The sequence below is a fragment of the Zootoca vivipara genome, chromosome 12 (assembly GCF_965207765.1).
Source record: "Zootoca vivipara chromosome 12, rZooViv2.hap1.1, whole genome shotgun sequence".
NCBI classification, from domain to species: Eukaryota; Metazoa; Chordata; class Lepidosauria; order Squamata; family Lacertidae; genus Zootoca; species Zootoca vivipara.
In genome coordinates, this window is record NC_142595.1 from 25,369,803 (window position 1) to 25,395,290 (window position 25,488).

Sequence of the window (25,488 nt, forward strand, 5' to 3'; positions counted from 1 at the left end):
GAGTAAGCCCCATTGAATTAAACGGGGCTTACCTCCGAGTAGATCTGCACAGGCTGGCATTGTCATAGTTGTTAGGGCAAAATTCTGGGTGCGAGAATGCTCAGCCACCCAGCTCATCAGGCAAGGGCCTGTGGTCGTTGCGGAGTATAAAAGGAAGGAGTCCAGCCACGATCCGGAGCAAACAGCAAGGTTTATTACTGCGCAGCAGGTTCAGTGCCAGACTGAACACTGTGAACAGGGCTGCAAGAACTTTTAAAAGTTCCCACCACCATCCCATAATGCACATCGAAAGCATCATACATACATCACTTGTGACAGGGTAAAACGTCAGAAAAGGGGAAGGTGCAAGGGGCATTAGCATACAGGTAAACAGGAGGTAAACAGGATTAACATAAGGTAACAATGCACAATATCCCAGGACATTGATAAGCAAGTACCAGTAAGTATCTGGGAGGGGATCCTTGAGTACCTGGCAGGGAAAAACAATGGGTCCAGGTATTGCCTCTGGCTTCGGAGGGTCGGGAATGGCAGGAGATGGTACCTGAATGGATTATGGATATGCAGAGGAGCACCACCCTGGCTACCTGACCTCTTGCTTAAAGGATTATGGCTGTTCCCTGCATCCCTGAGAGCCCTTGGCCAGAGTCGCAAAAGGGGGTTTCATTTAGAAATAAAGATACATGGTATTCATTCATAAAGAAATATGGTTACATAGAGTCTCAGGCAACAGAGAAAGGGTAGGAAAGGGAGCCTTTATTACACAGGGCTTGATCTTGAGGGGTTCGTGTTGGTGCGATACTAGAGTGGTGGTGTAGGATCAGACGGGGTCCCCTTGAGGGCATTTGTGCCAATCTTGATTCCCAAATGAAGCCTCGTTTGGGTGCCCCCCCCAATAAAATTCCCTAACATAGTCACCCTTCAGCTATCAGTTGGTTTGCTTCAAGGGGCCGATCTACACAATCCCTCAGTTGTGTGGATGAGATTGCCTGCCATATTGCTTCACTGTGGCTTGCGCCGTCTCCCGCAATGCTCTGGTAACATGTAAACCTTTTTTGCCCCATGTGCTACAACAGTAGTGTGGGCCATGCCATTGGGAGGCACATTACTTGCCATAGGCTTAATCCACAAAATCTATATCTATCTATCTATCATCTATCTATCTATCTATCTATCTATCTATCTATCTATCTATCTATCTATCTATCTATCTATTTATCTATCTATTTATCTATCTATCATCTATCTATCTTATCTATCTATCTATCTATCTATCTATCTATCTATCTATCTATCATCTGGTACTTTTTAGCACTGTTGTATTGATTTCCTGCCCTGCTGCTGCTTTTTAAATTCTGGTCTTATTCAGTGGCAGGTTTTATTTTGTATTAGATTTTCTTTTTGATATTGTAATTTACGGTTTCATTTTCATTTTACTTCTAAACCACCCACAGAAACCTTTTGTTCTTGGGTGGGTATATAAATATTGAAGAATAAATAAAATGTGGCTGAAACACAGACCTGCCCACATGTTCCCAGAGCAGCACCAGGGGGGGGGGGGACCAACCCAAATGAAGTAGAGCAAGCAGCACCAGCCACCCTAAAAATTAAATATGCCATTACTGTTTAAGAATGTGTAAAAGTGATTAATGGCTCTCTGGAGTATGGAGGAAGGAGTTGCTCTTCCTCCTTCTCAAAAAGTTGCAGACAAATAAAAATGTCTCCGACCTGGATAGTCAAGCCTCTTGCGGCCACTTTTCCATTTTGGTTACTTTTGCTATCAATCTAGAAACGACTGCTGAATTCTGCACGGCTGCTTCTCTTTTGTGCCTTCCCTGATTTAGAGCTTTTTCTTAACCCAGTCTTTCAAGACTATAGGCTTCCCAAGGAGGCTCGCATTTAGTAACAGATGTGCAATATTGTTTACAAATAAACTTCAAAAGCCAACTAGTTTTCAGGTCAATAAAATTCAATATATAGCAACTCTCCAGCAGGTTATTGCTGGACTTACTATCAGCCACAGCTGGCATGGCCAAGGGGTCATGGATGATGGGAGCTGTAGTCCAGCCCATTGAATAGGTTCCCTATCCATGCTCCAACTGAGCAAAACTGATGGTATTGTAAGGCTTCATTGAAAATGAAAATGAAGGAGCCAGGCATATCTTTCTTGGAAGGCAGTGCCATAAGGTTGGAGCCACCACTGAGAAGGCCCTGTTGCTAATGCCCATGAGCACAATTGATCTTAAAGGTGGCCCAGAAGTAGTTGGCCCAGAAGCCAAACCATTTGTTCAGCAGGAGTGCTCCATTTGCTCTCCTTTCCCTCTACTGGGAGTCTCATGGCGGGAAATAGAAATATCAGAAATGCATCTTTCCTGCCACTTCTGTCTCAGTACATCTCTAACAAGAACAAAAACAAAAAGGCATCTGGATCCTTCTCTTCTCCATCTTTTATATCACATCATCTGGTGTCTGACGCTTATTTTTCCAGTTGCTTGAAGCTCCCTTGGCAGTGAGTTCCAAAGACCAGGCATTCCTAAAAAATAAAAGACTCAATCTCAAATCCTCATCCTCTGCATCTCACTGGGTGGAAGTATATGCAACAAGGGGGTTTCCTGGCGAGTGCAGAGTGTGGACAGGTTCAATACAAGAGGAGACTGTCCTAGAGATTGCCCAATGTCAAGCTGTTTTTAGGGCTTGAAACATAAAGGCTTCCACATTGCTTTAGTGGCACAGTGAGTCAGTGGGTCCTGCTGTTAACCAGAAGGTTGGTGGTTTGAGCCCACCCAGGGATGGCTGTGGGCAGGATTCCTGCATTGCAGGGGGTTGGACTAGAGGACCCTTGGGGTCCCTTCCAAGTCGACAATTCAAAGATCATATGCTCCCACAAGTTCTTTGTCGGGTACATAGAAGCAATAGCATGGTGGCATGTTTTACTTTGCAGAGGACAATCCTACATTTGAAAGGCAGTTAGAGGGCGGTCCTCTCTTTGAAGGCACCCTATGTTTCAAAGGCTATCTAGTCCAGTTTTACAATAAAGAACCCCGACAGGAGGGACCTTGGAGGGTCCCCATCAACTGCTCCCAACCTGGACAACACAGCAGGTCAGTCTGGCCACAGTCTTCTCCCACTATGGTGAGAGCATGGTGCTGATAATGCCAAGGTTGCAGGTTTGAACAACTGCATATATTCCTGCGTTGCAGGGGGTTGGGCTAGAATGACCCTCAACACCCCTTCCAACTCTACAGTTCTATGATTCTATTATTTCTATCTACCTTTTGTGGTGGCCGCTGCCCACTGAGGATGACAGAGCAGAATGCAGGGATGCAGAATGCTCAGTGGAACCAGAGCCAATGAGAGGTGGAGCTAATTCTAGCTCTGGCCCCCATCCTCCTCTTTGCTGAGTCTCTACAAGGGCAACAACACTGGGACTCAGGAGGAAGAAGCTGGCAGACAAGGACCCCTTCCCCCTAGACTGGATGCGAGTAAGAAGGCAGGCAACTGGGGGCTGGCTAAGGGCAGACATAGATAGGCTGGGGGACCACTGCCTTCACTGTTCATATCACAGTCATTATTTCTAAATCTGCATCCACACTGTTAACATAAATTAGTATATGTGAGTTTGATGCGAAGTGGTGTCCTAAGTGGCAATACATGGAAGAGGGTTATCCCTTCCCTATGGGCTTGGATGCGGGTGGCGCTGTGGGTTAAACCACTGAGCCTAGGGCTTGCCGATCAGAAGGTCGGCGGTTCAAATCCCCGCGATGGGGTGAGCTCCTGTTGCTCGGTCCCAGCTCCTGCCAACCTAGCAGTTCGAAAGCACGTCAGAGTGCAAGTAGATAAATAGGTACCCTCCAAGCGGGAAGGTAAACGGCGTTTCCGTGCGCTGCTCTGGTTCGCCAGAAGCGGCTTAGTCATGCTAGCCACATGACCTGGAAGCTGTACACCGGCTCCCTTGGCCAATATAGCCAGATGAGTGCCGCAACGCCAGAGTCGGTCACGACTGGACCTAATGGTCAGGGGTCCCTTTACTTTTACTATGGGAAACCAGTACAGGCACCAAAATACTGTTATAATACTGGCTGACACCAGAGCACAACAACATGACAGTTGTAATCTATATATATATATAAATGTAAAAAAGCTGAAACTGTGGGCTCCACTTTTCTAGGTAACCGCTTGACCGATTGTCCTGGAATTTGGACACAACGATCCATGCCACTACCCGAGTGTTTGTACCACCTCGGATTGCTCACATCTCATACCTGCACAGGTAAAGGTCATGAGGAGTTGGGACAGGGTGGGGCCAATCACAGGGATGAGCCGGGGGTGGGGGAGAAGTCTGAAGGGGGACTCTGAGGGCCCATTTAACAAACTAAACCACAGTGGGGCCTACAGGGGAGTTTGAAGGGGGACTCTGAGGGCCCATTTAACAGACTAAGCCACAACGTGTGGCAGGGCCAGCTAATAATAATAATAATAATAATAATAACTTGTATCCCACCCATCTGACTGGGCTGCTTCCAACAGAATATAAAAGGACACAGGATGCACCAGACATCAAAAGCTGGGCCATGTTCCCAGTGGGGGTTAGTTTAAATGATTATTTTATTTTTCAGCTTGAACACATTCCTAATATTGCAAAGATGCTTGGTGGGGGGCGGGGGGCGGGGACGACTTGCTACAGCAAAGTAATGTTTAGGAAATGACTTTCCCTGTCCCCTGTGCTCCAAGTCCTGTAACCTTGTCTCCCATGATCGATGTCTATTAGTTTCTGCGGCCGCTGCCAAAACAACTTGCTTCAGATGGGCCCCCTTCCTCCGCCAGCTAGACTGGAAGATGAGCCCAAGATCATGGCTCCCAGAGGTGTAGTTAGTTTCAAGGTAGCTTCAAGGAAACAAGATATGCAATCTGAGTCCAGGACCTGTCAAGATGGCAAGCTGCAGAAAGCGGCTATTTTTAAATGCTGCGGGGCTCCAAGTCCTCATTTTGGTTTGGTATCTGTCTGCTGGATCCCACTCCCACATACCTCCTCTAAGGCAAATGGAGGCGGTGGGGGGGGTATAACAGTTTCTACAGCTAGGCCCTAAAACTGAAAGTTTGTGGGTGAATTGGGTGTGATCTTCTGTTGACCAGAGTCCACAAGAGTCCCACTCTCAGTCTGGGAGCTTCCTAGAGACCAACTATTCAGGCCCCACGTCCAAATGTCAGCCTCCCCACTTGTTTTTCTGGTATTTTGGTTGGCTTTTCACACGCTCAAACGCATCTTTGCATCACTAAAGGGCGACTTGTGACTAGTTTTGTCATTTATGGTGGGCAATCCCAATAAAGGTATGCTTTAGGGACATCGGCAGCTGCTTTATCCCACTGGTCCATCTATCTCAGTATTGTCTACACTGGCAGGCAGCAGCTTGGGGGGGGCGCGTTTACAGGAAGGGGGTCTTTCCTAGCCCTACCGGCAGATGCTGCTCATTGAACCAGGTGAGTTCTGCATGCAAACCAGAAGCAAGCCACGTCGTCTCAGGATCCCTTTTCAGTACGGAGCTTCCCAAGCGGTCCGCTTTGCTTGTTAACTTAGTAGGGTTTGTGTGTCTCTACTTGGGATATCAGTAGAAACGGAAAGATGGGGAAGAAATAGCCAATAACCAGCAGGGAGCTTCTTTGCTTGCCTCCCAACTTGAAACAACAAACATTCCAGGTTGCACAGAGCGCTGTGTGTGTTTGCACACTCCTCTTTCCAGGCGGGGTTTTCAATCCCCAAAGGAGAGCTATCATTCTCAGCCACGAAGGGGGGAACGCACCCTCGCCCTCGCCGGCTCAAACGCACAGTGGCGCGCAGGGAAAAGAGCAGGCAGGCGCACGTACTCACACATTACAAAGACCAGGGAGGGCATCGTCGAGCCCCTGATCGGTGACTTCCCCCCACCCCACCCCACCCCACCCGAAATCATTTTTGCCTGCGATTTCTTCCCAGCTAGCCAGAGGCTGCTCTAGGTGCCCAAGGTGCACCCGCGCCCGGTCGCCCGCGCGCGCACCCAACCCACCCACACGCCCGTTCCTCGCTCGCACGCGTGGCGGCAAGAAGCTGGCAAACTTCACGCGTCCTGCCCTGGCGTGATGGGAGCTCTTGCGCGAGAGAGAGGTCGGGGTCGTCTCCTGCTTCGGATTCAGAGGCAAGCTCCGGAGCCTGCTGCGGATTAACAGGATAAAAGAGAGCGAGCAAGAGGAGCGAGCAGAGGAGAAGGGAGAGGAGCCGAGCGGGGAAAGCCGCAATGCCTGTTGCTTGGAAGGGGATCGCGGCGGATTCGGTCGGCTCCCCCCGCAGCTCGCCTTTCCCGCTTCCCCCCTCGGGCTGCGGGGCTCCGGAGGGCAGCTTCGGCCAGCGGCGGGAGGCGAGCGGCGGAAGGTGAGCCGGATCCCAGCCCTCCACCCCCCCCCCCCGGGTTAGAAGCGGGAGGAAGGCGAGCGCGGGAAGCGGGGCGGGAGAGCTCAGCCATGGCTCCTCCGGCGAGAAGGGCGAAGCGGGAGCGAGATCCGGAGACCCGCGCGGAGGAGGAGCGGAGTTGCAGGGAGAGATGGTGTGCTGCAACTTTGCCTGCATCGTGGAAAGTTGTCTCTGGTTTCATTCCTCCCTTCCCTTCCCTCCCCATGCAAAATAATAATATATTTATATTTTATTTTTTTAAAGAGAGGGGGCAAACGTGCACCACATGCATGCTTACTCAGAAGTAAGCTCCGTTGTGTGCAGCGGGGCTTACTCCCAGGCAAAAGTGTGCTGTTAAGATTGCAGCCTTGCAGAAGAAGCCTGGTTACACCTCTTCCGCTTCAGCGTCCGTGCGGGAGGAGAGGCAGGGGGATTGCAAATTTAAAACGGGCTTTCAAATTTGGTTGCAAAGGTCTTTTCAAAACCGAAAGCCTGGGGGTAATAATAAAAATAATAGCTGGGTTTTCAGAAGGGGCGGGAAAGGGGTGTGTGTGGTGGCCCGCCAAATCCCCGGCTCCCAGGTAAGGCAGTCGGCTGCATTGCCCAAGGTGCATGGCTAGACATGCATCCGACAGCTCACTTTATTTTGGCTCCCAGGCACGACGCAGAATCCTGTTCTGTACTCAGCTGAAGCTTGGTTCTCCCATTCTGCCTGGGTGGGTTGTGCATGTGTGTGTACGTGTATATGCGCGTGAGTGTGTAAGAGAGAGAAATGAAAGACCCTTTGCATTAGGTATGAAGCCGCTGATTTGGTGCCCTCTCGTGGCTCTCCGTTTCATACCATTATATCGTGTGTGTGTATATGTATCTGTATATAAAACCATGGAAAATATATATTAAATAAAGCAAGAGGTTGCAATTCCTTAAGCACAAGTTTTAAAAGGTGAGGAAATAAGGACATTGGTCTTGGGGAAGAAACTTAGCCTGTGTGTAAAAACCACTGGGATCATCTTGAATGTAAATCTATGCAGCAACTGGATCTAGACAATGCCATTTTTCATGGTGGATTTTAGTACTTGAAACCTCTCAGCATCCTTTTCAAGAAGAATTTTGGAAATGGCATTTTTCGTGCTTCTGTAAGTTTCAGTTCCACTTAACAAACGAAGAACAAATTAGTTTCTTTCCTAGCTGGTTTCTTAGTACATATACAGTATCTTACTTCAGATCTTACAGTAGTAGACATTTCCTCTGTCTCTGCATCAAGATCCCCCCCAATACTTTCTTTAAAAAATCAAGGAAACATCAGAAAATGAACAACCCCAAAATTATTGCTAAATGCCCCCTGGAAAAAAATGTGGTTTTTATCTGCCTGATTGCAGCTTAGTATGATAGATTTTGTACAATCACATGGTGCAACTCTGATTCAAATTTTGGCCATGCTCATCTGCCAAAAAAATTACCTCTTCACTGTTAATGTGCTGCTTTGCAAGGATGGGCATTCACAGGTTGCATATCCTATATAATAATGTCCATGTTGTCCCTGCGTCCAGATGTCCCGTGTGTCCCTGGGTCACTGCGCATGTGCCCCAGGGATACAGGGATTGGACAGCAGAGACTGCGCGCGCGCACTCTCCCCCCACTCTGCCTCCTCCAACCGCCGCTCCCGCCGGAGCGGCGGTTGGAGGAGGCGGGGGGGGGGAAGAGTGCGCGCGTCCTTCCTGTCGGCGGCTGGGGGAGAGGAAGGAAGGAGGAGAAAGCGCCGCTTTCTCCTCCTCCGTTCCTGTCCCCCTGCCGCCGACAGCAAGGACGGGTCCCAGGGTTCGGAGAAGCGCTGCGCAAGCGCTTCTCCGAACCCTGGGATGTCTGCTTCCTGTCGGCGGCTGCGGGAGAGGAACGGAGAAGGAGAAAGCAGCGCTTTCTCCTCCTCCGTTCCTGTCCCCCTGCCGCCGACAGCAAGGACGGGTCCCAGGGTTCGGAGAAGCGCTGCGCAAGCGCTTCTCCGAACCCTGGGATATCTGCTTCCTGTCGGCGGCTGCGGGAGAGGAACGGAGAAGGAAAAAGCAGCGCTTTCTCCTCCTCCGTTCCTGTCCCCCTGCCGCCGACAGCAAGGACAGGTCCCAGGGTTCGGAGAAGCGCTGCGCAAGCGCTTCTCCGAACCCCAGGATTCTAGCGCCCGTTATTGAACGGGCTGAAAACCACTAGTAGCCATATAAGATAGTATTATTCTAGGTTTGCTTTGAAAGGTTTGCAAACAGCTCTTTCTCCCTTTTCTGGAAAATGAGTAGGACTTTACGGCTGCTGATTATGCCTGCCACAGCAGCAAACAGAAAAAAGGGGTGTGTGGCAAGACTGTTCCATTCTGGAGAACCAAAATGTGTTGTCTGAAGTTAGGGTTTTCCTTTAATTTTAAAAAATTGTAGAGGCGTGCCATCTGCAGTGGTAAGATGCCTGTAAATACTGGCATGCCCTGGGGGAATATAGGCGTTCCTTAGACAGGCTTGTGGGACTGCATACCTTCACTGGGAAAAGAACATGCATGTCACAATTCCTGCATGATGCTTGTAGAGGTGGCTCAAGTTATTTTGCTGCCTGAGGCAAAGGACAAGATGGCTCCCTCCCATTCCAAGTTCAGAAAATGATTAGGCTGGTTGTTGAATCTTGCTTCCACACTGGCCATGGGGTAGTCTGGGGTGCATGACTGGCCTGGTTGGCAGCGCACACAGAACCCAAATGAAGCTGAAGATTCAGGGCAGGCAAAATTAAAGTGCTTCTTCACACAGCGCGGGAGAGTTCTGTTGCGTTCAGGTCTTGCTTGTGGGCTTTCCATAAGTATCTGGTTGGCCACTGTGAGAAGAGAGAGCTGAACTAGATGGGCCTTTGGTCTGATCCAGCAGGGCTCCAAGAAGAGGAGGGCTCCAGCGTGCAGAGGAGGAACAATGGGGAGGGGTGGGGCCTGATACTGCTGCCTGCCAGCAGCTGCTGCCTGAGGCAGTTACCTCACTCTGCCTAATGGCAGGGCCAACCCTGCAGGTACAATGTGTTTCTTTGTGTGTGTTTGCACCTTAAACAAAGGACATTCCATGGTGACCTTAGGCATCCTATTATTTAAGGCCACATCTACACCGTACAGCAGAGGGTGTTCCGCAAAGAATCCCAGGAACTGCACTTGACCCCTCACAGAGCTACGATTCCCAACACCCTTGAAAGGCAACTGTTCCCAGGATTACGTGTGAGATAGCAGTGTGCTTTAAACGCACGGTGTAGATATAACCTAAGTTACCCAATGCTCATTCAGTAGTCAGAGCTGCCCTCCTATACCAGCTTTACCTGGGAGTGAGCCACATTTAATTCAATGGGAATTAACTCCTAAATACACATACATAAGGTCGTGCTGTAATTAACTTCCAAGTTGGAAGTTCTGAACTTTTCAGTACAGTTATTTATTCATTTGTTCATTCTAAACCTATAGTACAACAGAATAGTACAACCCAAGTAAAGTGATTTTTTTAAAAAAAGAAAAACAGATGCACTGCTAGAAGCCATCAAGATTGAAATAATCTTGAGAGTTGTGCTAGGAAGTCTGGCTAAATGCACACAGTTATTTACCTGCTGTCAAAAAGGATATCAAATTTGGCACCAGGTAAGCCTGCCTGGCGGGATGCGGGTGGCGCTGTGGTCTAAACCAAAGAGCCTAGGGTTTGCCGATCAGAAAGGTTGGTGGTTCGAATCCCCGCGACAGAGTGAGCTCCCATTGCTTGGTCCCTGCTTCTGCCAACCTAGCAGTTCGAAAGGACGTAAAAGTGCAAGTAGATAAATAGGTACCACTACAACGGGAAGGTAAACAGCATTTCTGTGTGTTGCTCTGGTTCGCCAGAAGCGGCTTTGTCATGCTGGCCACATGACCCAGAATCTGTCTGCGGACAAACGCCGGCTCCCTCAGCCTATAGAGCGAGATGAGCGCGCAACCCCAGAGTCGTCCGTGACTGGACCTAATGTCAGGGGGTACCTTTACCTTTAAGCCTGCCTGGCAGAGAGATTCCATGTGTGCAGTTGCCATAGTGGAGAAGGCCTAGCTCAGGGCTAGCCCTAGTGCTAGGCAGAGAAAGGCAGCAGAACCTGGGGGCCAGGGAACAGTAGCAAGGCTTTGTGGGCTCAGGCTTATGCATTGCCACATGGCCTTATCCCAGTGCCATTAGCTAGCTTGCTGCCCTCGGGGGCAATGGAAGACACTGTTCTGCTAGCATTGAAGTACAATGTGACCTGTGACTCATCACTAGCCATCAGATGAGGACGTTCCATACAAGCCTGCCCTTGCTATTGTGAGAACGGGCTGATCCCATGCCACTCTACAGTCCCGATTTGAGCAGAACACCCCGGAATTACAGAAGACCATCTTGGCTTCTGTACTGGATCCCGAAATGTCCAGGGGTTTTTCGGGTCGGCTCTCTGGTGCAAGTCAGCTGGCTTGCACCAAAGCACCGGACCGAAAAAACGAACAAACAATTGCTCAAGAGAGCTCAGGACGAGGAAAAAAAGGAGCGTCCCGATTTTGGTCACTGGGATGTTGATCTGAAACCTTGCCTACAAGTTTTGCCCGCAGGTATAGGCAAGACTTTATATCTGGAGACTGGTGCCATTTCCTAGACAGAAACCCACCCTAATGGCTGAGGCTGCATCATTGTGACTTCATTCCCCGTTCCGTTCCAAAGACTTCCTATTCCAAAGCAGTGCAACTCGGTACTTTTGAACCTTTAATTGGCCGATCTGTTGCCAGCAGGGCTTTCCCAACCTGCTTTGCTCTCTTAGGGAAAGCAACTCATCATTTGCAGAGGCTGGAAACACTCCGTGAATCCCTTTCACCATTTAATGGGATTGCCTTCCTGGCAAAAGACCCATTTGCTTGAAAGGGAGGGAAAGACCCAAACATCTTTGCTTGGCTCGTTTCATGGAAATCCGGACCAAATTACCTTCATAAAAAACACAGGCTCAAGACCTTTTATAGCTCCTCAGAGCTGGAGGACCGATTTCAGAAAATCCACCAGGCATAATTGGCTTTTTGAAATAGGCAGAATCCCTATTGATCCAAATTCGGAAAGACTATCCTTCCACTGATAGTAGAGTTTTGATCACAGCAAGAACGGCATGTTCTATTTGGAGAGAGAGAAATTGTTTCCTAAGTATAATAATTTTCTTTTCTCATTGTTTTTTTTAAAAAAAGCAACCACACATACTTTTAACCTTCGTGAATGCAAAGTACAGCACAGAAAGCCTTGGAAACATTACAACATCTAGGGGTTCTTTATTTTAAAGCAGTGTTTCCCAAACTTGGGTCTCCAGCTGGTTTTTGGACTACAACTCCCATCATCCCTAGCTAGCAAGACCAGTGGTCAGGAGTGATGGGAACTGTAGTCAGAAAACAGCTGGAGACCCAAGTTTGGGAAACACTGGTTTAGAGAAAAGGGAGATAAGAGGCAATATGATAAGAGTAAAATTAGGTGGAGAAAATAGACAGAGACAAGGTTTTCTCCCTTAACGCTAGAACTTGGGGCCACCCAATGAAGCTGAATGCTGGAAGACAAAAGAAAATACTTCTTTTTCACACAGTGCAGAGTTAAACTATGGCATTCCCTCCCACAAGTGACGACCACCAGGTTAGATGGCATTAAAAGATCAGACATTCATGGAGATGGCTGCCAGTGGCTACTAGCCATCACAGAGCAAGTTCTCCAGAGCTTTTTCTTCAGGTTGCTTATTCAGCAAAACAGGGGGTGGGGTGGGGGGTGGGACACACATGGAGAGAAAGTAAAATGTAGTCATGGTGTTGGAAGCTCAAAGTATGTACCTTGCAACAATCTAGGCAGATTTGCAGTGTGACCCCATTCCACCTTGAGGCTACCTTAGCCATGCTGTTGACACTGCAGTCCAAACCTGCAGCTGACTTCTGGCCGAGTCATGTAGCTGTAGAACATCAAGCCACTCTGGAAGCCCACAAGCCAATGGCCATAGCATGGAACCAAACATTCCCCAACACCATCTTCTGGGAGTGGCCACCCAAGAAGAACCTGAATTGCTATAATAAAGTACCTTTCAAATCTAATCCCGACCTAGAAAGATGCCATAGTCAATGGTACTGAGAGCTACAGAGTGATCCGAGAGGTCTAACTGCCCTGATACATTCTCCGGCACATGCCACCCACCAGGGTAGCCAAGGGACAGAACCCAGACTGGAAAGGACCCAAGCCATCACCCCAAACTCCTGGGAAGTTGAGAGGCTGCTTAAAAACCATAGTTGTCTATGGTCAAGTGGCTTCTTGGTGAAATTTGACTTCTCTGGGACTGGTCTCATTACCACCCCCTTGAGGCAGACAGGAACAACTCCATTGATGTAGCCGCATTGTGTACATTAAGAGCAATGGCTTGGGTGGGTGCAAGCTTGCTCTCCAGCCGCACCTTGGCTGCTGTTAGGGTTGCCAGACTCAATAGAAAACAGGACTTCCGTGCCTTTAATTGCCCTGCTCTCTTGAGTCTGGAAACCTTAAAGAGAAACCAGCAGACCCTTTGCTTGGAAATTAAACCAAGGGTCTGCTGGTTTCTCTTTAAGGTTTCCAGACTCAAAAGAGAGCAGGGCAATTAAAGGCACAGAAGTCCTGTCCACTACTGAGTCTGGCAACCCTAGCGGCTGTACCCATTCTGAAGCACTTCCATTTGGGTCCCGGTAGTTATGTGAGATGAGTGTGGAAGAAGTTCTGCATTAGGAAGTGGCTGCACGTCAGATTTGCCTCGCGGCGCTTCCACCCTGATCACGGTGCCAAGCCATTGCAAAATCTAGCAGCCCTTTCAGTGCGGAGTGAGAGTTGACGTTGACATGTGGGCACAAAAGGGCTTATCTGATGCCAGCATGTCTGAAGCCTTCTCCTAGTAGGTTTCCTTTCTCGGCTAGTCCCCTCCTCCCCGACGTCTTTCCCTCCCCAGTTGCAGTCTATTTTTAAATGACAACACTGGGTGGAGAACATAATTGCAGAACTCCGCGTGGGTGACCTCAGCTTGCTGACACCACGTGGGGCACACTGCTGGCGGCTGACACAGGCACGCTTTTGTAGTGACTTGGGTGGCACCAAAGGACACTGAGTTCATGGGGGCTCTTTGCCTGTGACCTACGGGGTCAGCCCCGGCCCACACATGAGGCAAGTTGAGGCAGCTGCCTCAGGCAGGAGGATCCAGAGGGGCAGCAGATCTGGCCTCTGAGGAATGTATTGCCTGCCTGCTGCTGCTGCTGCCACCGCCACAGTAACAGCAATAGCTGCGGCACACTTCTTGGAAGCCAGACCTGCCACCTGGATGTCCCTATTTTCATTGGAGAAATGTTGAACGGTATTCACCTCCTCAGTAGCTCTCCCAATGCTGCCTCTATGGCAGCCTCTTGACAAAAAGAGGTGTTGCTGGTCTCCTCCCAGCTCCTACCCTTGTTCCCAATATAGTCTGCCTCAGCGCCAGTCCTGCCTATGGCCTTCTCCTCCTCATCCTGGAGAGCAGTGACTAGTGGGGTGCCCCAGGGTTCTGTCTTGTGCCCAGCCTTATCCAACATCTTTATCAATGACTTGGATGATGGGCTTGAGGGCATCCTGAGCAAGTTTGCAGATGACACCAAATTGGGAGGGGTGGCTAATACCCCAGAGGACAGGATAACACTTCAAAATGACCTTAAAAGATTAGACAACTGGGCCAAAGCAAACAAGATGAATTTTAACAGGGAGAAATGTAAAGTACTACACTTGGGCAAAAAAATTGAAAGGCACAAATATAGGATGGGAGACACTTGGCTTGAGAGCAGTACATGTGAAAAGGATCTAGGAGTCTTGGTAGACCACAAACTTGACATGAGTCAACAGTGTGATGCAGCAGCTAAAAAAGACAATGCAATTCTGGGCTGCATCAGTAGTATAGCATCTAGATCAAGGGAAGTAATAGTACCACTGTATTCTGCTCTGGTCAGACCTCACCTGGAGTACTGTGTCCAGTTCTCGGCACCACAGTTCAAGAAGGATACTGACAAGCTGGAACTTGTCCAGAAGAGGGCAACCAAAATGGTCAAAGGCCTGGAAACGATGCCTTATGAGGAACGGCTTAGGGAGCTGGGCATGTTTAGCCTGGAGAAGAGAAGGTTCAGGGGTGATATGATAGCCATGTTCAAATATATAAAAGGATGTCATATAGAGGAAGGAGAAAGGTTGTTTTCTGCTGCTCCAGAGAAGTGGACATGGAACAATGGACTCAAACTACAAGAAAGAAGATTCCACCTAAACATTAGGAAGAACTTCCTGACAGTAAGAGCTGTTTGGCAGTGGAATTTGCTACCAAGGAGTGTGGTGGAGTCTCCTTCTTTGGAGGTCTTTAATCAGAGGCTTGACAGGCATATGTCAAGAATGCTTTGATGGTGTTTCCTGCTTGGCATGGGGTTGGACTGGATGGCCCTTGTGGTCTCTTCCAACTCTATGATTCTATGATTCTATCTGAGAGGTGGCTAGAAATGATTTGCCCCCAATTTGTCATAGCGGAAAGGAGCGGGCAGCTCTTCCATTGAATGGGCAATCTCAGGTCATCTGCTGGGATTTGAAGGGGTTCCTTGTAGATATTATTGTGGACATTCCCATTTCTCCTAGCAGTGGGAATGTCTAGCGGGGCTGACCAGGTTTGGTTCCCTTTAGGAGGCAGTCACTGTAGGCTTATTGGGACTTTTAAACACAGTCATACCTTGGAAGTCAAACAGAATCCGTTCCGGAAGTCCATTTGACTTCCAGAATGTTCGGAAACCAAGGCATGGCTTCCAATTGGCTGCAAGAAGGTCCTGCAGCCAATCGGAACCCACGTCAGACGTTCAGGTTCCAAAGAACGTTCGCAAACCGGAACACTTACTTCCGGGTTTGCGGCGTTTGGGAGCCAAAATGCTCGACTCGCGAGGTGTTTGGGATCCAAGGTACGGGCTGTATTTCATTTCATTTACATGCATGCGTGCAGATAGAGCGTAGGTGGAGGCCATGCCGAACACAATCAAAAGTCCGTGGCTCCCACAGCAGGTTTCTAGAGAGATGCAGCCACTATCCCCAAATGCAGGGGAAGACCTTGGTAAGGCCTTGTGCCAGGTCAAAATTTGGCACGCCCTGGCCCTTGCGCCGCTAAGCGAGGTGCCAGGCTTTGGAAAGGAGGCACTAGGATCTGGCTGCATCTTAGGGTCCCTCTGTCTCCTTCCCAAAGCTGAGCAATCACTAACAAGGCTTTAGGTTGCAGTGCCCTACATCTGCCTCTGCTCACAGAGCCCAAACTCAGCTCTCTATTTCTTTTCCCTCTTCAGTCTCACTCAAACGCAGTCTTTCTTCACACTCCTGGATTACATTTTAATCCTATTTGGGAAGGGGAAGTCTGACACGTTCTCTAATTGGTTTTTTCATATACAGAACCATCCAGAGTGTCACTATATCAGGAAGCAGTTGTCTGACTGTTCGTTCTTATGGAGATGCATTAAAATGCAGTTTCCCTTAACAAAAGGACATGTCTGTCTGTCTGGAGCCTGGCCAGCAGATCTGACCAGCTTTAGGTAGTCCTCCTGGCCCTGCCCAGACCCCCAATCTCACAGCAATGTTGTCGTGCTTGCCTCACCTGGCTGGTGAGAAGTTTTGGGGACATAGCAATCACCTGGGTTCACCAGTTACCTCCAGCAAAAGGTTACAGGCTGTTTATTAGCGTTTACTTACATATAGACAGGTCAGACACAGGTAGAGGTATAGCTTTAATTCTCCAAAGTCCACTGTGCTCACCTCAAGACCACCAGGGGAACAGCCTGTAACCCAACATGCTTTCTGAGGCAACTCAACTTTAAATGTACAGTGGTACCTCGGTTTAAGTACACAATTGGTTCTAGAAGTCTGTACTTAACCTGAAGCGAACTTTCCCATTGAAAGTAATGGAAAGTGGATTAATCTGTTCCAGACGGGTCCGCGGAGTACTTAAACTGAAAGTACTCAAACCGAAGCGTACTTAAATCGAGGTATGACTGTACACTGTGTGTACGAGCCCCTGTCTGTCTACCATACTCTGAAAAACAGAATGCAGCAGCTAGACTGGTGACTGGGAGTGGCTGCCAAGACCACATAACACAGGTCCTCAAAGACCTACATTGGCTTCCTGTACGTTTCCGAGCACAATTCAAAGTGTTGGTGCTGACCTTTAAAGCCCTAAAAGGCCTCGGCCCAATATACCTGAAGGAGCGTCTCCAACCCCACCGTCCAGCTCTGAGGGCCTTCTGGCAGTTCCCTTACTGCAAGAAGTGAAGTTACAGGGAACCAGGCAGAGGGCCTTCTCAGTAGTGGCACCCGCCCTGTGTAAAGCCCTCCCGTCAGATGTCAAGGAAAGAAACAACTATCTGACTTTTAGAAGACCTCTGAAGGCAGCCCAGTTTAGGGATTTTTAATGTTTTTAATGTTTGATGTTTTATCGTGTTTTTAATATTCTGTTGGGAGCTGCCCAGAGTGGCTGGGGAAACCCAGCCAGATGGATGGAGTAGAAATAAATTATTATTATTATTATTATTATTATTATTATTATTATTATTATTATTATTATTATTTCTGACACAGACACCTTGTTGATCTCATGCCCAACTATTCCCCCTTCTCCAAAACAACTTTCTCCTTCCAGGACCGTTTCTGGCCATTTTCTAGTTATTGTGGGCAGCTCTGTACTGGATATTTTTTTTTTTTTTGCAAACACAATTGCTGTTCATGGGGCACACTGTATAAAGTACCACCCTTTAAGCCCATTGTTTATAACGCAACTCCATGGTCCATGCCACTGTTGTCCTTATAATTTCAGGTGTGACCCAGTTTAAATGTAACACCTAGACACATGAGACTTCAGACAAGTTTGTTCTTTTTAAAACCCAGCATGAACAGTGCCACATTGAAATTGGGCCTGAGAACTTGGCACACCCCCAGCATTTTTTAAAAAAAGAAATGCAAGGATCTTAATCACGAAAGGAAGTTCAAGCAGCAATGAATTGTGCCTATGTGCGGTTTGTTTGTTTTTTGTTTAAAGGAAAAGATGTTTATTGAACACAAGTGTATTTGAATGCAAGTCTCTTGCAAGATTAGGGAGACTAAATTCCACACCAGAGTGTCAGATTCCACCACTTAGCAGATGACAAGCAGGGCCCTCTCTGTTGATGATACAGAAACAGTGGCTCAGATGACTAGGTGAGGAAATGAGAAAGTGACATAAGCCGGCAATTGATGCTCCAGAGCAGGGAGTGCTCTCTGGCTTCAATATTGGGGACTTCCTATTAAATTCTGAGCCCAATTTAAAGTGCTGGCCTTTAAAGCCCTAAATGGTGTGGGACCCTGCGGGAACACTATCTCCCATCCCAGTCTGTCCGTGCCTTGAGATCTTCAGCAGAAGCTGTCCTCTAATTTCACCTTTGAAGGTGGCCATGTGTCCTACCTCTCAGAAGACAATACAGTGGTACCTCGGTTTACGTACATAATTGGTTCCGGAAGTCTGTACTTAACCTGAAGCGTACTTAACCTGAAGCGAACTTTCCCATTGAAAGTAATGGAAAGTGGATTAATCTGTTCCAGACAGTTCCACGGAGTACTCAACCTGAAGCATAATTAACCTGAAGCGAACTTTCCCATTGAAAGTAATGGAAAGTGGATTAATCTGTTCCAGACGGGTCCGCGGTGTACTCAACCTGAAGCGTACTTAACCTGAAGTATGAGTGTAATTGGTTCTGGAAGTCCGTACTTAACCTGAAGTGTACTTAACCTGAAGTGAACTTTCCCATTGAAAGTAATGGAAAGCGGATTAATCCGTTCCAGACTAAAAGTACTCAAACCGAAGCGTACTTAAACCGAGGTATGACTGTACTCTATTTGAAGGGGCGGTCAGAGGAGAGTCCTCTGCTTACCCTTTTGAGGTAAAATGACGCAGGTTTGAGGCAAAAAAAAGTACTTCACACTATGCGTAGTAAAGCCGAGGAATTTGCTCCCACTGAAGGCAATGGTGGTCACCAAGTATGAAGGAGGACAAGGCTCTCCAATGGCTGCTAGACATGATGGCTACTGGTATGCTCTTCCTCCTTGTTGGAGGCAGTGTGTTTCTGAATACCGATTGCTGGAAACCACAGGACAGGAGAGTGTTCTTGCACTCATGTTCATGTTTGTGGGCTTCCCACAGACATTTGGTTGGTCACTGAGAGAATGGGATGCAGAAGTACCGTAGGTGGATCATTGTCCGGGCCCAGCAGTCTCTTGCCATGTCCTATGAGAACGTACACACACACACACACACACACACACACTTTATTGAAAAATAAGTATATAATTATAAGAGCACTGGGTAAAATGAGAAGAAGAAAATAACACCCATGTAAAAAAACAAAAACCTTATAAACATCACATGATTTTTATTGCAGTTCGCCTAAACTTAACCTTTATATAGTGTTGATAAAAATGAATTCCAAATACCGTTAGACTAAAGCTCCCATCATTCCTGACCATGGGCCATGCTGGCTGGGGATGATGGGAGTTGGAGTCCAGCAGGGGGTTGGACTAGATGACCCCTGGGGTACCTTCCAGCTCTACAATTCTGTGAATATCTGGAGGCCTACAGCTCACTCATTTGGGGGCAAACTCTGCACTGTTTTCGTATACTGTAACGCTCGTGCGCACCCATGTAAAAAAAAACCCAGGACCACATACAGTCGTACCTTGGATTGTGAACGCCTTGGTGCTTGGACGTTTTGGCTCCCAAGCGCCGCAAACCCGGAAGTGAATGTTTGCGAACGTTCTTTGGAACCCTAACATCCAACGAGGATTCCACGGCTTCTTATTGGCTGCAGGAGCTTCCTACAGCCAATCAGAAGCCGCGCTTTGGTTTCTGAACGTTTTGGAAGTTGAACGGACTTCCGGAATGGATTCCGTTCGACTTCCAAGGTACGACTGTACTTTGTTTTGGTGGCAGTGGTGTTTCATTGCAATGACGAAATGTTGCCTCAGCTCCAGTTTTGCCCTTGCTCTGTCTTTTCAGTTAGTGGTCTCCGAGCCGCAGCCTCCGAGGCTCCCCCAGAGGCAAAGGATTCCCACCAAGCGACTGATGACCGAGCGGCTTCACCGTGGCTCCCCAGATGCCCCGCCATGCCTTTCCTGGACTGGCTCCTCTACCACTCGGTTGCCATGTGGCTACTCCTCCAGAGTTTTGTCCTGATAGCCTTTTGCTTCCACTCTGCCACCACCTTCCCCAAGGGCTGTTACCCTTCTACCGAGGACGGCTTCAAAACCTTCCGTTGCAGCAAGGCCCAGCTCACTGTTATCCCGAGGGATATCCCCAACGACACCAACAAATTGTACCTGGATTACAACCAGATTTCTTTCCTGCCTAACGACGCCTTTCAGAACCTGCCCCTTCTGGTGGAACTCGACTTGTCTCACAACGCCATCAGCCGCGTGGAGGTCGGGGCCTTCCGGGGATTGTCAGAAAGCCTGCACGCTCTGGACCTGTCCTCTAACAAGCTGGTGTCTGTCAACAAAGATGTCTTCAGTGTGTTGAAAGCCAAAGCCAACCTCTCCAGCAACCCTTGGCTTTGCGACTGCACCCTCCAGCAGCTCGTCGAGAGGGTCGAGCTGGTCGCTGGCACCTCCGACGGGATCACCTGCGATGCCTCTGCCCGGAAGGAGCACATCGGCAAGCCCTTTCTGCAACTGGTGGGGGACATAGACTTTTGCAACATCTACAAGAAGACCACAGACATCGCCATGCTGGTCACCATGTTCGGCTGGTTCGCCATGGTGATCTCGTATTTGATCTACTACGTCCGGCAGAACCAAGAAGACGCCCGGCGGCACCTAGAATATCTCAAGTCCTTGCCCAGCAAGCAGAAGAAGTCGGAAGAGTCGTCTACCATTAGCACTGTGGTGTGACCAAACGCGGGACCCTCCCTCCGCCCCGCATCCTCAAGAAAACCGTAAGCAGATAAAAGAGATTCTACATCTCCATGTGGATCGTTGACCACTAGATGCTGGAATGCACAATGGCTGAAGAGACTGTTACTAAACAAAGAAATAAAACGACTTGGGGAGGCAGGGCCTTGCTTATACAGAAGGCCTCCCTTAGCATTTCTTTTCAAGCAATGAGCAACAAAAAAGGTTGAATTACTCGGCACACTTCCAAGGTAGGGATTAGTGCCAGGTTGAATCAACTACTTCCCAGCCTTGCCGTAAAGACTCCATCGTACACACACTTTGCAAAAAACCAACAACAACCCCTCTTTCTCTCATGATATAGAGTACCAAAAACCTGGAGAACTGCATCCTGGGATATATTCCCATCATGCAATGCTCCAGAAGGATTGGGAGTGAGATTTAGGCGAAGCTCAGGCTTAGTGGAGTGCTGTAGGTGTGCTGTTAAGATCCTGCGCATGTTTGCCCAGAAGTAAGTGCCACGGGCTTCTGTGCTGTTTACTCCTCAGTAAGTGTGCGCCGGACTTTAGAGGGTATTCCAAGGCCTGAAGTACGAAAGCCCTGAACAATATACAGTAATTACCAAGTGCTGGGAGGCGTTTTGAGCCGGTTATTAATGTGCAGGATTAGAGAGGATGAAACAAATTGCACCATCCCATTAATGCCGAATGTTCTCTTAGAACGCACACTAATAGCGCCACCACTTCCCCTGTCAGTTGCTTCTTATTGGGATTCGCCCCACCCCCTTTAATCATTTTCTTCTTTGCAGGAATCCATTAAAACATTCAGCATGGGGTGGGGAGTGGGGAAAGAATCAATGTTTTGAATTTTTAAGCCATTCTCTCACAGTTCTTGCTGCTGTTAAGATTTTTTTCTCTGGCCTGCTGGGAGAGGGAAAATCTTAACTAGCTCGAGTAATGCAATTCGGGGGTGGGGGTGGGAACAGGAATCGTTACCCACACTGACTCTCAAGGAACACAAAGAAGACATGCACAAACGCCCTCCACCCAGCAGACGGCAGGACCAGCAGAAAGGCTGTGACGGCAGAGACGCCGTTTACCTCTTCAAGCTAAGCTGATTTTTTTTTGCAGGGCCTCTGAGGAGTAGCATATGGCTCACCTGCACGGATCGGCCTTGCCGGGTGATGCCTGTCGTCCACCTGTCCATCCCCCTTCCTGTCGACTCCGCAGAGCAGACTTTTCCGCACCTGCCATATGATAGAGTCACATCCAGGCAAAGCTATTTCTACTGTGGATTGCCATCCACTGGATTGAGGGGTACTTGTGTTTACCCGTTTTCTCTTATAACGAGTGGCTGCATCATCACTATAGTAATCTGGGACTCCAAAAAAAAATTCCCACGATTCACAAGAGATTTGGCCATTTTGATAAAATAATTTTAAAACACACACACACACACACCAAACAGAATAATTCCTAACTGGGAATCATCAACAAGTAGCTGAGAATATATTGGCACCTATAGGCAAAATGCAACATTACCAAGAAATGTATAGTATCTTATCAGCATTCCCCCCCCCCAAAAAAAACAGGGAACATTGCAATTTTTGTTTTGCTAAGTTTTATGTACTTAAGAATAATAATCTTAAAAACCTGAACGCACATCGTCGCTGGTTTTCCAAAACGGATCAACTTTTTTATATGTGCTGTAGCAATAGCTGGATAATCCATTTTGCTGGAATGCTTCACTTCGAGCCATGGCAGTTATCAGAATGAAAATGCATATGGACTTATGCACCAATAGCATAAATACTTGGATCAGTAGTAAGGCACGAGATAATAGAAGACACATCTATAGACTAGAATCACGGGGTTGTGTTCTTTGAGACTTTTTTTTCCCCTTCAAAAAACGAAAATAGTTTTAGGCTCAAATTTGACAAGAATTGACCTGGGCTCCAAAGGTTTATTGTACTGTTACCTTTCCATTCGTCAGAACCGGAACTATGAACCCGGGAAAACAAAAGGGGACGGGGAACAGTTCACATGTCGCCCTTTTGTTATTTCTTCACTCACAGAAGTTGCCTGCTTGTTGTGAACAACAGTGATAAAAACGGAGCACATGCTTTTTTTCAGCTCCACTCGTGGAACTCAATAGTTTATTTATTTTGTCCAAGATCCTTATAACCTGCCCTTCCTCCAGTCTGGAAGCTCAGGGCAACTAACAGCCGCTGAATTAAACCATCGTACACAATTATGCCCGGGATTCTATAGCAAGTGTCGTTGAAACGTGGCTTTGTTTATAGTTTCGCTGGTACGCTAAATCTGCCAGCTCCTTAACTCCTTGTTTCCATCAAGACCTCAGATCTCGGCTGTGACATCCTCCATGGTCTGTTCTGAAATAATACCTTTACACAGAGCGGAGATCCGCCAGTTCCCATATGGAGAGGACCGCTCCTGTGAGTGAAGAGGGCATCAAAAGGGGAATGCCTGCATTGGTCCCAGTCGATAGCGCAGATCCGATCTGATCTCTCCTGCTAGCCAATACTGCATCACCTTTTATACAACACCAATGTGCCACATCAAAGGGTTGTTTTGTCTGGACTTTTCCAAACGCTGGAAGAAGTAAATTAAGGAGGACCTTAGGGAGGTATGCCGGGCTTGGGAGAGTTACTTCTACTTGCTCCAAACCTCGAGGGTGTTGAAATTGGAGATAAGAGCTGTGGGCAAGGGGGCACATCTGCGGCACACCACTCCAGACTGCAGATGTGACCTGGATATCCACCTGTATTCCTCATGTGCCTACCTGGTTCCTGCTTTTGGGGGGGGGAACGACGCCCTGCCAGGTTTCTAGACCATACGATAACTCTGCTCTGGCCCAAGAGCGGGCAAGAGATAGAGATTACATCCACCTGCCCTTCTCTCAAGTGCCCTTTATTGAGAGACATCCTCCTCCAGAGCTTTTCAGCCTGGTGTTCCAGGGCAGGCCTTTCTCTGTGTGTGGGGGACATTTATTATTTTTTTGCAAGTCCCACCTACTTTGTAGCAAAATACTCCCCTTGTTCTTCAAGAGGTCCCTCCTTCCGTTTCATTTACCAATAAAAGCCGAAACGCCTTCTTTTTCGAGAGAGAGAACACACTGCAATAGCCTACCACCAGACTTAAAAAGGGGCAGCTGGTCACCGAATGTTTCTCAGCAGAGGACCCAGAAGTCAGCTGACCTTCCACTGTGACCGTGCATTGAGGGAGCCCAGGAGGTGAGGAAGCCCCTAATGCGCACACTCTCTCTCTGTTGATCAGCAGCCTTATACCTTGACCTCTTCAAACTCAGTACCTCTTCTCTACATTCCCAGTATGCAGTAAGACCCCCCTCCATCGCAGCGTTGGCAGCCGGCCGGAGCTGCCATTGGGAAAACCAAAGCAGCAGTTGCCTTGGAAAAGCTTATACACATGCGCACAAAGAAGAGAGGGGGAGAAAAGGAAGGAAGAAATTACTCTGGTAATAAGTAAAACCTTTCCTGGTTTATTCTTTTCTTTTGTTTCGCCCCCTCCTCCAAAGGTTATTTATTTCAGTTTCCCCCCATGAAAAAAGGCAAATAAACAAAAATTCAACAGGCTACATTGGAAGATGCTTGGCTGCTTTATGTGTGCGTGTGTGTGTCTTTGAAAACGTGCTTTTCACGCAAGGGTTGCACGGGTGATCTGGGCAGGGGTGGTTCAAGGCATTTGGGCAGAGCGTGGGTTTCGCTTGCAGGAGACCCGAGGTTCAATCCAGGTAGGGCTGGCAAAGCCCCATGTCTGTCTGGGCTGGAGTCAGATCCAGGACAGCACTAAAGTAATAAGTCACTGATGCCAGTGATGTTAATGCTTTATTCAAGTAAACCGAAATACAGCTCAGGCCCAGTGGTCTCAGCAACCCTTCCCAGCAGGTCTTGCCCCAAGGACATGGTTGCAAAGACTGAAGGTCCTCACCTTCCCACCCCTCTCTAAGGCTACTCCTCTCCCGGGTTTTCCCCACGCAGTCTCAAACTGCACAACTAATCTCTGTTCTGCCCTTTTAATTTCTCTGCACGTTCTAGTCGGGTCAGCCGGGGCCAGGAACGATCCACAGGCACAATGCAGGAACGAATCCAGCCCGTCTCTCCCATCAGCGCTCAGTGTTCAGCCCTAGGGAGTTCCGACAGCCCTTCCCGACGATTTATTACGACGATTTATTGGAGACACTGAGCACATATTCAGAGTCCAGCAGAGATAAAACGCAGACGGAGCAAGGCTGTGGTTGTGTACTAAAAGCTACTTTATTAAGCGTAAGGCAGAACAAAAGGAAAACATGTCTCCTTTTCCTTGAGAGAAGTCCGAAGAAGAAGAAAAGTACAAACGGAAATAGAATACAGTAAACATCTGCTCCCGTGATTCCAACAATCTTGTGCTGGAATGCATAACACAGGCATGTGACCTGCACAGCGAGAGGAATAGAAACCTAACAGTTCTTAGAGACTAGCAGGGGAGGGAGCTGGTTGCAGCAGCAGGAGGAGACTCCCTGGATTCTTCATCCACCTCTTGACCCCGCTCATCTTTTCAGCCTCTACTTCAGTCTCAAAGTCTGAACTGCTTTCTGCCACAGACTCCTCCTGCTCACTAAATCCTGTTGCCCTTCTAGCTTCCGAAACCTCACCCCCACACTCTTTTCCCTTTGACCACTCATTGTCATCCTGCCATCCATCCCCCGGCTCTGAGCTTTCTTCCCCTGGGGGTTCCCTTTCACCACTCCCCTGCATCCAGCCAGCCCATGACAATGTCCGAAACCCCGAAAAGCTGCCCTCTGTCAGTGTGTAGCCCAGGGAAAGGGAACTTGTCTCCCTCCAGAAAGTGCTGAAGCCCAACTCCTGTTATCCCTGACCTTTGGGCACGCTGGCTGGGGCTGTTGGGCATTGGGAGTTCTCCAATGTTTGGAGGGTCACAAGAAACCATCCTGGGATAAATGCTGAGCTGGATAGACTGAAGGTTTTTACCTAGGGTCCTTCCAGATTGGCATTTTATTATGGGAGTATTCTGCAATGGGGCGTGGGGGGTGTTAGGGGAAGGGTAGTGCCAATGGCTACTGGTA

At 48.4% G+C, this 25,488-nt stretch overlaps 1 protein-coding gene across 1 annotated transcript; it reads left to right on the forward strand.

Moving 5' to 3' along the window:
• The first annotated feature begins 4,183 nt into the window (after window positions 1-4,183).
• Window positions 4,184-24,000, forward strand: LRRC3C (leucine rich repeat containing 3C). The gene is made up of 3 exons (XM_088655062.1): window positions 4,184-4,267; window positions 5,969-6,400; window positions 19,496-24,000. The coding sequence occupies exon 3, from the start codon at window positions 19,603-19,605 to the stop codon at window positions 20,383-20,385; it is 783 nt and encodes a 260-aa protein (XP_088511188.1). The 5' UTR covers window positions 4,184-4,267; window positions 5,969-6,400; window positions 19,496-19,602; the 3' UTR covers window positions 20,386-24,000.
• The last annotated feature ends 1,488 nt before the right edge of the window (window positions 24,001-25,488 follow it).

Bases quoted from the DNA above. Each gene is read 5' to 3' on its own strand.
- LRRC3C (XM_088655062.1), top strand. From the start codon at position 19,603: ATGCCTTTCCTGGACTGGCTCCTCTACCACTCGGTTGCCATGTGGCTA.